Consider the following 11,464-nt stretch of genomic DNA (forward strand, 5'->3'; position numbering starts at 1 on the left):
TCTCTCACACACACACACACACACACACACACACACACACACACACACACACACACACACACACACATACACACACAGACATGCCACCAACTTCGGCAAATACTACCATTAGGAGCAGAGAGAGAGAGAGAGAGAGAGAGAGTGAGAGAGAGTAAAGTTTAGTTTAGATTTAAGGATGAATTGGTAGATAGATAGATAGATAGACAGATTGACAGATAGATAGAGACAGATAGATAGACAGATAGATAGATAGACAGATAGATAGATTAATAGATAGATAGAGAGATAGCGAGACAAATAGATTGACAGATAGATAGACAGATAGACAGATAGATAGATGAACCAATAGACATGGGTAGATAGATAGGATATGGGTAGATAAATAGATAGACAGATATGTGGATAGATAGAAAATTGAATCGATGGATGAAGGAAAAGATAATTTAAGACAGATGCACATAAATGAATAGATAGATAGACAGATAGATAGATAGGCAGGCAGACAGATAGATAGATAGACAGATAGATAGACAGACAGACATATAGACAGACTGACAGCTACATACAGACAGACAGAGATATGGATAGATAGAAATAGATAAACAGATAGATGCAGATAACACTCCACTTCTTTCTCCGCAATAAATAAATCTAATAACTAAATTACGTCCATAAAAAAGATAAAAAAAGATAGATAAAAAAGATAAAAAAAAGATAAAAAAAAGATAAAAAAAGATAAGAAAAGATAAAAAAAGATAAAAAAAAGATAAAAAAAAGATAAAAAAAGATAAAAAAAAGATAAAAAAAAGTTAAAAAAAGATATGATAAAAAAGATAAAAAAAAGAAAAAAGATAAAACAAGAAAAAAAAGAAACAAAGAAAAAGATAAGAAAAAAAGATATAAAAAGATAAAAAAAAAGATAAAAAAAGATAAAAAAAAGATAAAAAAAGATAAAAAAAGATAAAAAAAAGATAAAATAAAAAATAAAAAAAAATAAAAAAATAAAAAGATAAGATATAAAAAATAAAAAAAAATAAAAATAAAAGATAAAAAAAAAGATAAAAAATAAAAAAATAAAAAAGATAAAAAGATAACAAATAAAAAAAAAATAAAAATAATAATAATAAAAGATAAAAAAATTAAAGATAAGAAATGATAAATAATAAAGATAATTGAGGTAAAGAAAAGCATAAATAAAGGTGTGTTAATTAGAGGTGTTTACGGCAGGTGTAAGTAGTAAACAGAGCCAAAAGCACTCTCTCTCTCTCTCTCTCTCTCTCTCTCTCTCTCTGCGTGGAATGAAGCAGCTGCGGCGTCCACCCACGAACCAAACTCCTTATATTTCCCCTCGCCTCGCCGTGGGAAGGAACCAGGTCCGAACTTGGTGAGTCGCTGTACCGTACCTGTAGGGCGGCCTAACAGAACCAGTCGCTTACATGTGGTCGATGGGTCTGGTTGGCTAGAGAGATCGGGGTTAAGCGATAGATAAAATAAATAAATAAATCAATAAATGAAATAAGTGAAGAATCGTCTGGTGAGAGAGAGAGAAAAAAATCGGGCTTAAGGGCTTAATAAAACTGTCAATAAAACACACACACATACACACACACACACACACACACACACACACACACACACACACACACACACTAGCTCTCACATACATTCACATATACACACATGACTTTTCCAGAGAGAGAGAGAGAGAGAGAGAGAGAGAGAGAGAGAGAGAGTCCATACCTGACAACAACACCTGTAATTAACCTGTATGGCTGCACCTGTCGCAAATTAATTACGAAGCAGGTGTGGGCCAAACAGGTGCACTCTTACCTGCCTGTGTGTGTGTGTGTGTGTGTGTGTGTGTGTGTGTGTGTGTGTGTGTGTGTGTGTGTGTGTGTGTGTATTTATCTTTTCTTCTTTTCCTCTTCTTTCTCCTTTCCCCTCCTCCTCCTCCTCTTCCTCTTCTTCTTCCTCCTCTTCATAGGACTTCCGGACTCTTCCTTCCTATACCCCCCCCCCCATCGCTTGCTGCAGCCCATCAGTGTCCCCTGAGCCGTCGAGGGGGGAGGTTGTGCGTCCCTGGAGCTCCGTTCGTCCCATACCCTTACTAATACCTCTCTCAAAAATTCGATTAATAAGATTTTCTTTTTATTTCCAAAAAATATACAGTTAATTAAAGATATATGGAGTGTTTTACGATGTGACTGGACTCTTTAATATATGTTTTTAGGTGTAATTTTGAGTGTGAGAAAATGTGGATAGATTTTGCAACTTTGAAAATTGAAACGAATATTTGAAACGTGTGCTTGATTTAGTCCACAGGGTCATGATTCATAGTGAGTATTAATTTATTTTTTTTATCGTGTTTTATAAATTGGTTATAAATATTGATAAATTTAATAAAGAAGTGTTTGTTTATTTATTTATTTCACGTAACTCAGTGACAGAAAGACAATACAATGGCTCTGCATCCTTCCCATAGCACTTCTTCGTGACTAGCATCGTATTCTAGCTCTGCATCTTTGCCATAGCACTTCTTCGTGACTAGCATCGTATTCTAGCTCTACCTCCTTGCCATAGCACTTCTTCGTGACTAGCATCGTATTCTACTATTACCTCTGCGTCTTTCCTATAGCACTTCTTCGTGACTAGCATCATATTACTGTCAGGAAAGAGGAAGATTCTACGGCTCTGCATCTTTCCCATAGCACTTCTTCGTGACTAGCATCATTTCCCAATCCCTTGTTCCAGCCCACTAGTCACGAAGAAGTGCAGTTTTACGCCTATACTCCTTTCACATCGAGCTCTACCAAGGCATTAAGACCAGGATATCATGCTAGTCACGAAGAAGTGCTATGGAAAAGAGGTAGAGGTAATACTGGAATATGAAGCTAGTCACGAAGAAGTGCTACGGAAAAGAACGAAAATTTGGGCCAAGTTAAAATACACGGGTTATAGATGTCGAAGCTCCCTAACACCTTTTCCTAAGCGATTTATTTTACCTGTTACACCTTGTTGATAGATAGTTGAATAGAGGTAGACAAAGAAACAGATAGATGGATGGATGGATGGATAGATAGACAGATAGATAGATAGATGGGTGGATAGATAGACAGATAGATAGATAAAAATGCATAAGTACGGATCCATATTGAGAGGATTAGTTAACCTGATAGACAGACAAATAGATAGATATTCAGATAGACAGACAGATAGATAGAGACAGACAGACTGATAGATAGATAGATAGATAGATAGACATAGATAGATAAATAAATAAGTAGACATAAGTAGATAGATAGATAGATAGATGGATAGACAGATAGATAAACAGATAGATAGATAGATAGAGGCATAGACAGACTGATAGATAGATAGATAGACAGATAGATAAACAGATAGACAGACAGATAGATAGATACAGACAAATAGATAGATAGATAGATAGGTCAATAGATAGGTAGACATAGATAGATAAATAAGTAGACATAGATAGATAGACAGATAGATAGATAGATAGATAGACGGTAAGATCAATGGACAAATCCTTCCTTGTTAGGCTGAAAAAAACAACAACAAAAAACAACAACAAAAGCAAATAAATCTTTGTTTTGGAATTGAGCTTAACTCTCTCTCTCTCTCTCTCTCTCTCTCTCTCTCTCTCTCTCTCTCTCTCTCTCTCAAAAATAACTCTTCCCTTCCTTCTCTCTGTTTTTCTCTCTCCTTCCCTCCCTCTTCTCTCTCTCTCTCTCTCTCTCTCTCTCTCTCTCAAAAATAAATCTTCCCTTCCTTCTCTCTGTTTTTCTCTCTCCTTCCCTCCCTCTTCTCTCTCTCTCTCTCTCTCTCTCTCTCTCTCTCTCTCTCTCCTTGTGTGTGTGTGTTCCATGTGCGAAAAGTTGTCGATAGATAGATAAATAGATCGATAGATAGGTAGATAGATATAGATAGATTGACGTATGTGTAGATAGATGGATTGATAGATAGAAATTGACAGACAGATAGATGGAATGATAGTGTTTCATAGGCAGATAGATAAATACATAGATCCCAAGATAGATAGATAGATAGATAGTCTTTATTGACTGAAAGATAGATGGATAGATAGATAGACAGATACGTAGATAGATAGGAAAAGAGTGACAGACAGACAGACAGTCACAGACAGACACAGACACAGACACAGACAGACAGACAGACAGACAGACAGACACACACACACACACACACACACACACACACACACACACACATAAACAAACAGACAGGTAGACAGACAGACAGACAGACATTAATTCCTTCAGTGTTTGTGCAAGATGGCTGGAGTTGCAAGGAGAGAGAGAGAGAGAGAGAGAGAGAGAGAGAGAGAGAGAGAGAGAGAGAGAGAGAGAGAGAGAGTCTTGCGATTTATCCTGCAACATATGCAACGCGATATCAAATGATGCAACACGAAGAGGCCGCCAAGTGTGTGTGTGTGTGTGTGTGTGTGTGTGTGTGTGTGTGTGTGTGTGTGTGTGTGTGTACGTAAAATTTTCCAGTTTTTGAGAGAGAATGAAACGGAAATTGTTGTTCTTGTGGAGTCACACACACACACACACACACACACACACACACACACACACACACACACACACACACACACACACACACACACACACACACACACATTCTCTCTCTCTCATATATGTAGATAGATAAAGTTAGATAGATAAAAAGATACATACTTTATATATGTGTGTATGGTTGTATAGATAGATAGACAGATGGTCAGACAGATAGACAGGTAGATAGATGGTTCGGGAAGTAGATATATAGATAGATAAATAGATAGATACTCATTTAAAACTTACCTCTATCGCTTCCATCTTGTCTATCTAGGTAGTGGTAGTGATAGTAGTAGTTAAAGCTTCGTAATGATAGATATAAACTCGCTGTCAAGTCATCTATCACTCCTTATACATCCGTACTCCCCCCTTACTAATGGATTCGCCCTCCCCTTCCTCAGAAATGGACACCCCTATCCCCTTGTAATAGACTCATCCTTTCTCATATATAATATACCTTCCTATGGATCTTCCCTCCCCCCTCTTTTCATAATGGATTCACCCTCCCTTTCCTTAGTAATGGACTCCCCCATCCCTTCGTAATGGACTCTCCCCTTCTCACATATAATATACCTCGCTATGGACGTTTCCTCCCCCTCTCTTTCCATAATGGATTCGCCTTCCTTCCCATATGGACTTCCCCGCTCCCCTTGTAATGGACTTGCCCCTTCTCACATATGGTATGCCTTCCTATAGATCTTCACTCCCCCTTTTAATAATGGATTCGCCCTCAGCTTCTTGGTAATGGACTCCCCCATCCCTTGGTAATAGACTCGCCCCTTCTCGCATTTACCTTCATTGTGTAGGGATCGATTGTGTTATGAGAGAGGGAGAGAGAGAGAGAGAGAGAGAGAGAGAGAGAGAGAGAGAGAGAGAGAGAGAGAGAGAGAGAGAGAGAGAGAGAGAGAGAGATTGATTATAGAAACTGAAGTGAATCAAACTGCTCTGTCTGTCTGTCTGTCTGTCTGTCTGTCTCTCTCTCTCTCTCTCTCTCTCTCTCTTGCCTACAAAGGGGTGGGGAAACTCATGAAAAACTTCGAAAACTGCAAAAGTCAAAAACAAAAACAAAAACAAAAACGCAGTGATGTTTTTTGATGTGTGTGTGTGTGTGTGTGTGTGTGTGTGTGTGTGTGTGTGTGTGTGTGTGTGTGTGTGTGTGTGTGTGTGTGTGTGTGTGTGTGTGTGTGTGTGTGTGTGTGGATAGATTGAAATAGACAATGAGATGAATATAGGTTAATAGATGTATAGACTGATAATGAGATAGATAGATAGATAGATAGAAATGCGGAAGTATTACGCGGCGATCTAGGTTGAATGATAGATAGATAGATAGATAGATAGATAGATAGACAGCCAGACGCACAGTTAGACAGATAGATAGATAGACAGACAGATAGATAGATAGACAGATAGATAGATAGAAGGATACGTGGATAAACAGACAGAAGACAGAGGAGGTAAACACACACACACACACACACACACACACACACACACACACACACACACACACACACACACACACACACACACACACACACACGCCTTTCATTTTTGTCGTAACCATAATAATTCTCATTTTATCTTCCTTCCTTCCTTCCCTCCTTCCTTCCTTCCTTCCTTCCGTCCTTCCTTCCTTCCTTCCCTCCTTCCTTCCTTCCTTCCTTCCGTCCGTCCTTCCTTCCTTCCTTCCTTCCTTCCGTCCTTCCTTCCTTCCTTCCTTCCTTCCTTCCTTCCGTCCTTCCTTCCTTCCTTCCTTCCTTCCGTCCTTCCGTCCTTCCTTCCTTCCTTCCTTCCGTCCGTCCTTCCTTCCTTCCTTCCGTCCTTCCTTCCTTCCTTCCTTCCTTCCTTCCTTCCCTCCTTCCTTTTTTCCTTCCTGCTTTCCTGTCTTCCTTCTATCTTTCCTTCCTTCCTTCTTACCTTCTTTCCTTCCTTCCTTCTTTCCTGCCTTCCTTCCTTCTTTCCTGCCTTCCTTCCTTCCTTCCTTCCTGCCTGCCTGCCTGCCTGCCTGCCTTCCTTCCTTCCTTCCTTCCTGCCTGCCTGCCTGCATGCTTGCCTTCCTTCTTTCCTTCCTTCCTTCTTTCCTTCCTTCCTTCCTTCCTTCCTTCTTTCCTACCTTCCTTCTTTCCTTCCTTCCTTCCTTCCTTCCTTCTTTCCTACCTTCCTTGTTTCTTTCCTTCCTGCCTTCCTTCTTTCTTTCCTGCCTTCCTTCCTTCTTTCCTGCCTTCCTTCTTTCTTTCCTTCCTGCCTTCCTTCCTTCCCTTTTTCTTTCCTTCCTTCCTTCATTTTCTTTTCCTTCCTTCATTCCTTTGATTCTGCCTTTCTATCTATCTGTCTATCTCTCTCTTTCAGTCTGTTGCAGTTTCTTCTTCCTCCTCCTCCTCCACCTCCTCCTCCTCCTCCTCCTCTCTAATACCTCTCCCTCCCCTATCATTATCTACCCTCTTCCTCCTTTCTCTCTCTTCTACTCTCTTTTCTTCCTCTCTGTCTCTTTTCCTCTTTTCTTCTTTCTCTCTCTCTCTCTCTCTCTCTCTCTCTTCTTCCTTTTCTCATTTCTCTTCGTCTTCTCTTATTCTTCCATTTTTTCTTTTTCCTTTCCTCCTCTTCTTCTTCTTCCTCCTCCTCCTCCTCCTCCTCCTCCTCCTCTTCTTCCTCCTCCTCCTAATCATCATCATCATCATCATCATCATCAGTTCCCCCTTCCCCTTCTCCCTTCCTTCTCTCTCAACCGTAAATCCATTCTTACGGGCAATCGCCATGTCTGCCCCCCCCCCCCGCGTAGCTATCGGATATGCCCTGCGATATACGGAGAGAGAGAGAGAGAGAGAGAGAGAGAGAGAGAGAGAGAGAGAGAGAGAGAGAGAGAGAGAGAGTAAAAAGGCAGTGAAGGCGTGGAAGTATCTGTGATCAGAGAGTGATTTGGGGGGGAGGAAGATTTGTGAGAAAGAGAAAGAGAGAGAGAGAGAGAGGGAGAGAGAGAGAGAGAGAGAGAGACAGAGAGAGAGAGAGAGAGAGAGAGTAACTTCAGGAGCCGTGATGTATTTATTATCATGGTAATAATTTCTCCCTGTTAACAATTTTACGCGCAAACTATTGGTGCGGTTGTGACTAAAACTACAGGTATGACGGGCCGTGACCTTCTGATTTACCTGAATAACTTTTGGGCCGAATTTGGCCAAGGGTCAGGCTGTAGGCCCCAGAAATGTGGAAACAAGAAAATATGCGGGTAAAAAATCGTCTTCTCGCCGTAACTCCTTTCCAATTCGTCATATCGACATGAAACCAAGTCTAAAGGTGCATCGTTCAAACCTGCATCCTATAACACGCCACATTTCATTTAGCGGTAGTGGGGTCAGTGTCAGGTGGGTCGGGCCTAAAATTTCAAATGGGCATAAAAGCGTCAGTTTTCACCCGATTGACTCCAGATTTGATATGTGACATCTTTGACAAGATAGCCTGTTGTTTTTCTGGGTATGCCCTAAAATGACTGCGGGGGACGGGTTTGCTATGCCTTGTCACCGCTTGTTCTTCTTCTTCTTCTTCTTCTTATTATTATTATTATCAACCCTCATTCATGTCTCTCCTTTCAGGCATAACTTCAGAAGACAGAGCAGCCTGAAGCCCTAGGAAACGAAAATATCTGAAACCGACCGAAGATATCTGAAACCGACCGAAGTTATCTGAAACCGACCCGAAAGTATCTGAAACCGACCCGAAAGTATCTGAAACCGACCCGAAAGTATCTGAAACCGACCGAACGTATCTGAAACCGACCCGAAAATATCTGAAACCGACCTCTGAAACCACCTGAAGTCTCCTGTTCGGCACTGAAAGGACGTAAGATCGAAATCCTTCCCTTCGACGCGTGAAGCCTTCTGAAACCCATCTGTGATTACTGAAACGTGTGTGTGTGTGTGTGTGTGTGTGTGTGTGTGTGTGTGTGTGTGTGAAAGACGAAATTATTTTGAAACGAGTGAAAGTAAATGAATAATTATTATTGACATTGACATAAGAGAGTAAGGAAGGAAAACTTAAAGACAGTTTGATTAAATGAAGAGAGAGAGAGAGAGAGAGAGAGAGAGAGAGAGAGAGAGAGAGAGAGAGAGAGAGAGAGAGAGAGAGAGAGAGAGAGAGAGAGAGAGAGAGGTGAAAACGAAAAAAAATAGCGAATGAAATTAATTATGCGATTTTGGGAGTGGAAAAAAAGCGCAACATTTTGAAAGTGAGCGATATGAAATGGAAATGAGCGATGAGAAATGAAAGTGAGCGATAAATAATGAAGGTGAGCGATAAATAATGAAAATAGATAAGAAAAAGAAACAGGATAAGAGGAATTTAAGTATTTCGATAATCAAAAAGTGAATTAGTAGATGAACTTGACTCCCTCTCTCTCCTCAGTAGCTCAGTAATTAAAGCTACCTTCATCTACCAGGTACTGTGGGTAGATAGTAGACGCAGTGGGTAGATACAGTTTTCCTCCCACCTACCAGTGTGTCCTCGTACTGAAGGGCTCAATCTTGGGGTCACCTTGGGTCATCTTGGGTCACTTCTCAAGATGGCCGTCACACCTGCCGTCCACTGCCTGGCCCACTTCGTCGTCTTCATCCTGTCCTGTATGGGTGAGTCTCCTTGGTTACTAGTCAGATTTTGGGTTTTGAGTCTTTGTAGTTTTGTTGTTGTTGTTGTTGTTGTTGTTCTTCTTCTTCTTCTTCTTCCTTTTCTTTCCTCTTCTCAGTAAAATTTGTAAAGTAGTAGTAGTAGTAGTAGTAGTAGTGTAGCAGTAGTACGGTAATAGTTGTAGTGGTGGTGGTGGTAGTAGTAGTAGTGTTGTTATTATTATTATTATTATTAGTAATAGTAGTAGTAATAGTAGTAGTAGTAGTAGTAATAGTAGTAGTAGTAGTAGTAGTAGTAGTAGTAGCAGTAGTAGTAGTGGTAGTGGTAGTAGTTTTGAAATATTAGCCAGCAGAGGAAAGTGACAAGTAGAGGAGATGAAATGTTAAGTGAAGGAAGAGGCGCTAGTCAGGCTATTATGGCGCTATTATGAGAGAGAGAGAGAGAGAGAGAGAGAGAGAGAGAGAGAGAGAGAGAGAGAGAGAGAGAGAGAGAGAGAGAGAGAGAGAGAGAGAGAGAATTTTCATTTTATTAAGTCTGGGAAAACCTTGTCGCCCCAACTCAAATTATTCATTTTTTTTTTACTTCCGCAAAATTCCATTGACTCACGCGTGCCTTTGGTGATCTCAGGCGCTGGCAACTTCCGGGTCTCTCTCTCTCTCTCTCTCTCTCTCTCTCCATCAACGAATCTGTCTGTATGTTTGTCTGTCTGGCTTTTGGCGAAGTCATGCAGTCTCAGAGATAGTGAAACGTGGCAAGCTGAGACCGCAGAGTTAATTACACCCATAGGCGAAACTGGCCGGAGAACAGCTTAGAAAATCATGCATTATTTTTGTCGCCCTCGGGGGGTATGCACGCTCTGAAGCCCTTCTAGTTTATACTGTAAGGAAAGAGCTTATACTTAAATATCTGTTTATAAGTAATTACACCTGCATGCTCTTTTTTTTTTTTTAGTTTATTTTTTAATATTGATCAAGTTTTCTTCTTCTCCTCCTCCTCCTCCTCCTCCTCCTCCTCTTCTGCTTCTTCTCTTCCTCCTCTTCTTCCTCCTCCTCCCCCTCCTTCTTCTTCTTCTTCTTTCTTCTTCTTCTTCTTCTTCTTCTCCTTCTTCTTCTTCTTCTTCTCCTTCTTCTTCTACTTCTTCTTCTTCTTCTCTTCCTCCTCCTCTTCCTCCTCCTTCTCCTCCTCCTCCGTGCAATAAACTATGAACACTGCAACACACTTTGATATTCCATCCAACGCCAGCCTGCTTTGCATTCCCGGCAGCCTGAGTATTGAGGGAAACCCTCTGAGTGGAGGTAGGACGATTTTGGAGGAAGAGGAGGAGGAGGAGGAGGAGGAGGAGGAGGAGGAAAAGAAGGAGGAGGAGGGGAAGAAGGAGACGAAGAGGAAGAAGGAGAGGATGATGAGGATGAGGATGAGGAGGAGGAGGAGGAGGAAGAAAGAGAGGAGGAGGAGGACATGGAGCAGGAGGGAAAGGAAGAAGAAGAAGAGAAGGAGGAGGAGGAGGAGGAGGAGGAGGAGAAGACCGAGGAACGTATAATAATTCATACATTAGAGGCATCCTTAGCACCCGATCCTTGGCGAGTTAATTTTGAGATTCGACGTTAAATTGCATGTTATCTACTTTCCTGTCTATCTATCTATCTGTCTGTCTATCGATCTATCTATCTATATATCTGTCTGTCTATCGATCTATCTATCTATATATCTGTCTATCTGTCAGGCGCTCTATCTATCTATCTGTCTGTCTATCTGTCTATCTAACTATCCATCTATCTATGCATCGGTCTTTCTATCTATCTATCTGTCTATCTATCTATCTATTTACAGTATCTTTCTGTATCAGTCTATCCATCCATCTATCTATCTATCTATCTATCCATCCATCTATCCGTACATTCCTCCTTCTAACCCCCCCCCTCTCTCCACACACAGGCGCGGGGGGCACGGAGCGATGGTGGGGGGCGCAGGTCCCCCAGTTCGGACAGACGGAAGACACGGTGACGGTGCAGGCGGGGGGTACGGCGCGCCTTCCGTGTACCGTGCACCACCTTAGCGACAGGGCGGTGAGTTACGTAGAGGGTACAGACGTAGGGAATCCTTTTGTGACGTGGGGTTACAGTGGATGGAGAAGGGTTGATATCTTGTGGTTTGAGGTAGATAGATGGATAGATAGACAGACAGATAGATAGATAGATAGATAGGCAGATAGATAGGTGGATGGATAGGTAGATAGATAGATAGAT

The 11,464-nt window shown here is 41.1% G+C and overlaps 1 protein-coding gene across 1 annotated transcript in view; it reads left to right on the forward strand.

Annotated features, from left to right (window-relative positions):
• The first annotated feature begins 9,156 nt into the window (after positions 1–9,156).
• The window catches only part of LOC145407215 (zwei Ig domain protein zig-8-like), a 9,307-nt gene continuing 6,999 nt past the window's right edge, over positions 9,157–11,464 (forward strand). The window contains exons 1-2 of the mRNA XM_080278251.1: positions 9,157–9,220; positions 11,154–11,284. Coding sequence (XP_080134377.1) covers positions 9,157–9,220; positions 11,154–11,284 — 195 coding nt within the window. The remainder of the gene's footprint in view (positions 9,221–11,153; positions 11,285–11,464) is intronic.

This window comes from Coenobita brevimanus, chromosome 72, assembly GCF_032717465.1.
Source record: "Coenobita brevimanus isolate Jiangsu-jjx chromosome 72, ASM3271746v2, whole genome shotgun sequence".
NCBI classification, from domain to species: Eukaryota; Metazoa; Arthropoda; class Malacostraca; order Decapoda; family Coenobitidae; genus Coenobita; species Coenobita brevimanus.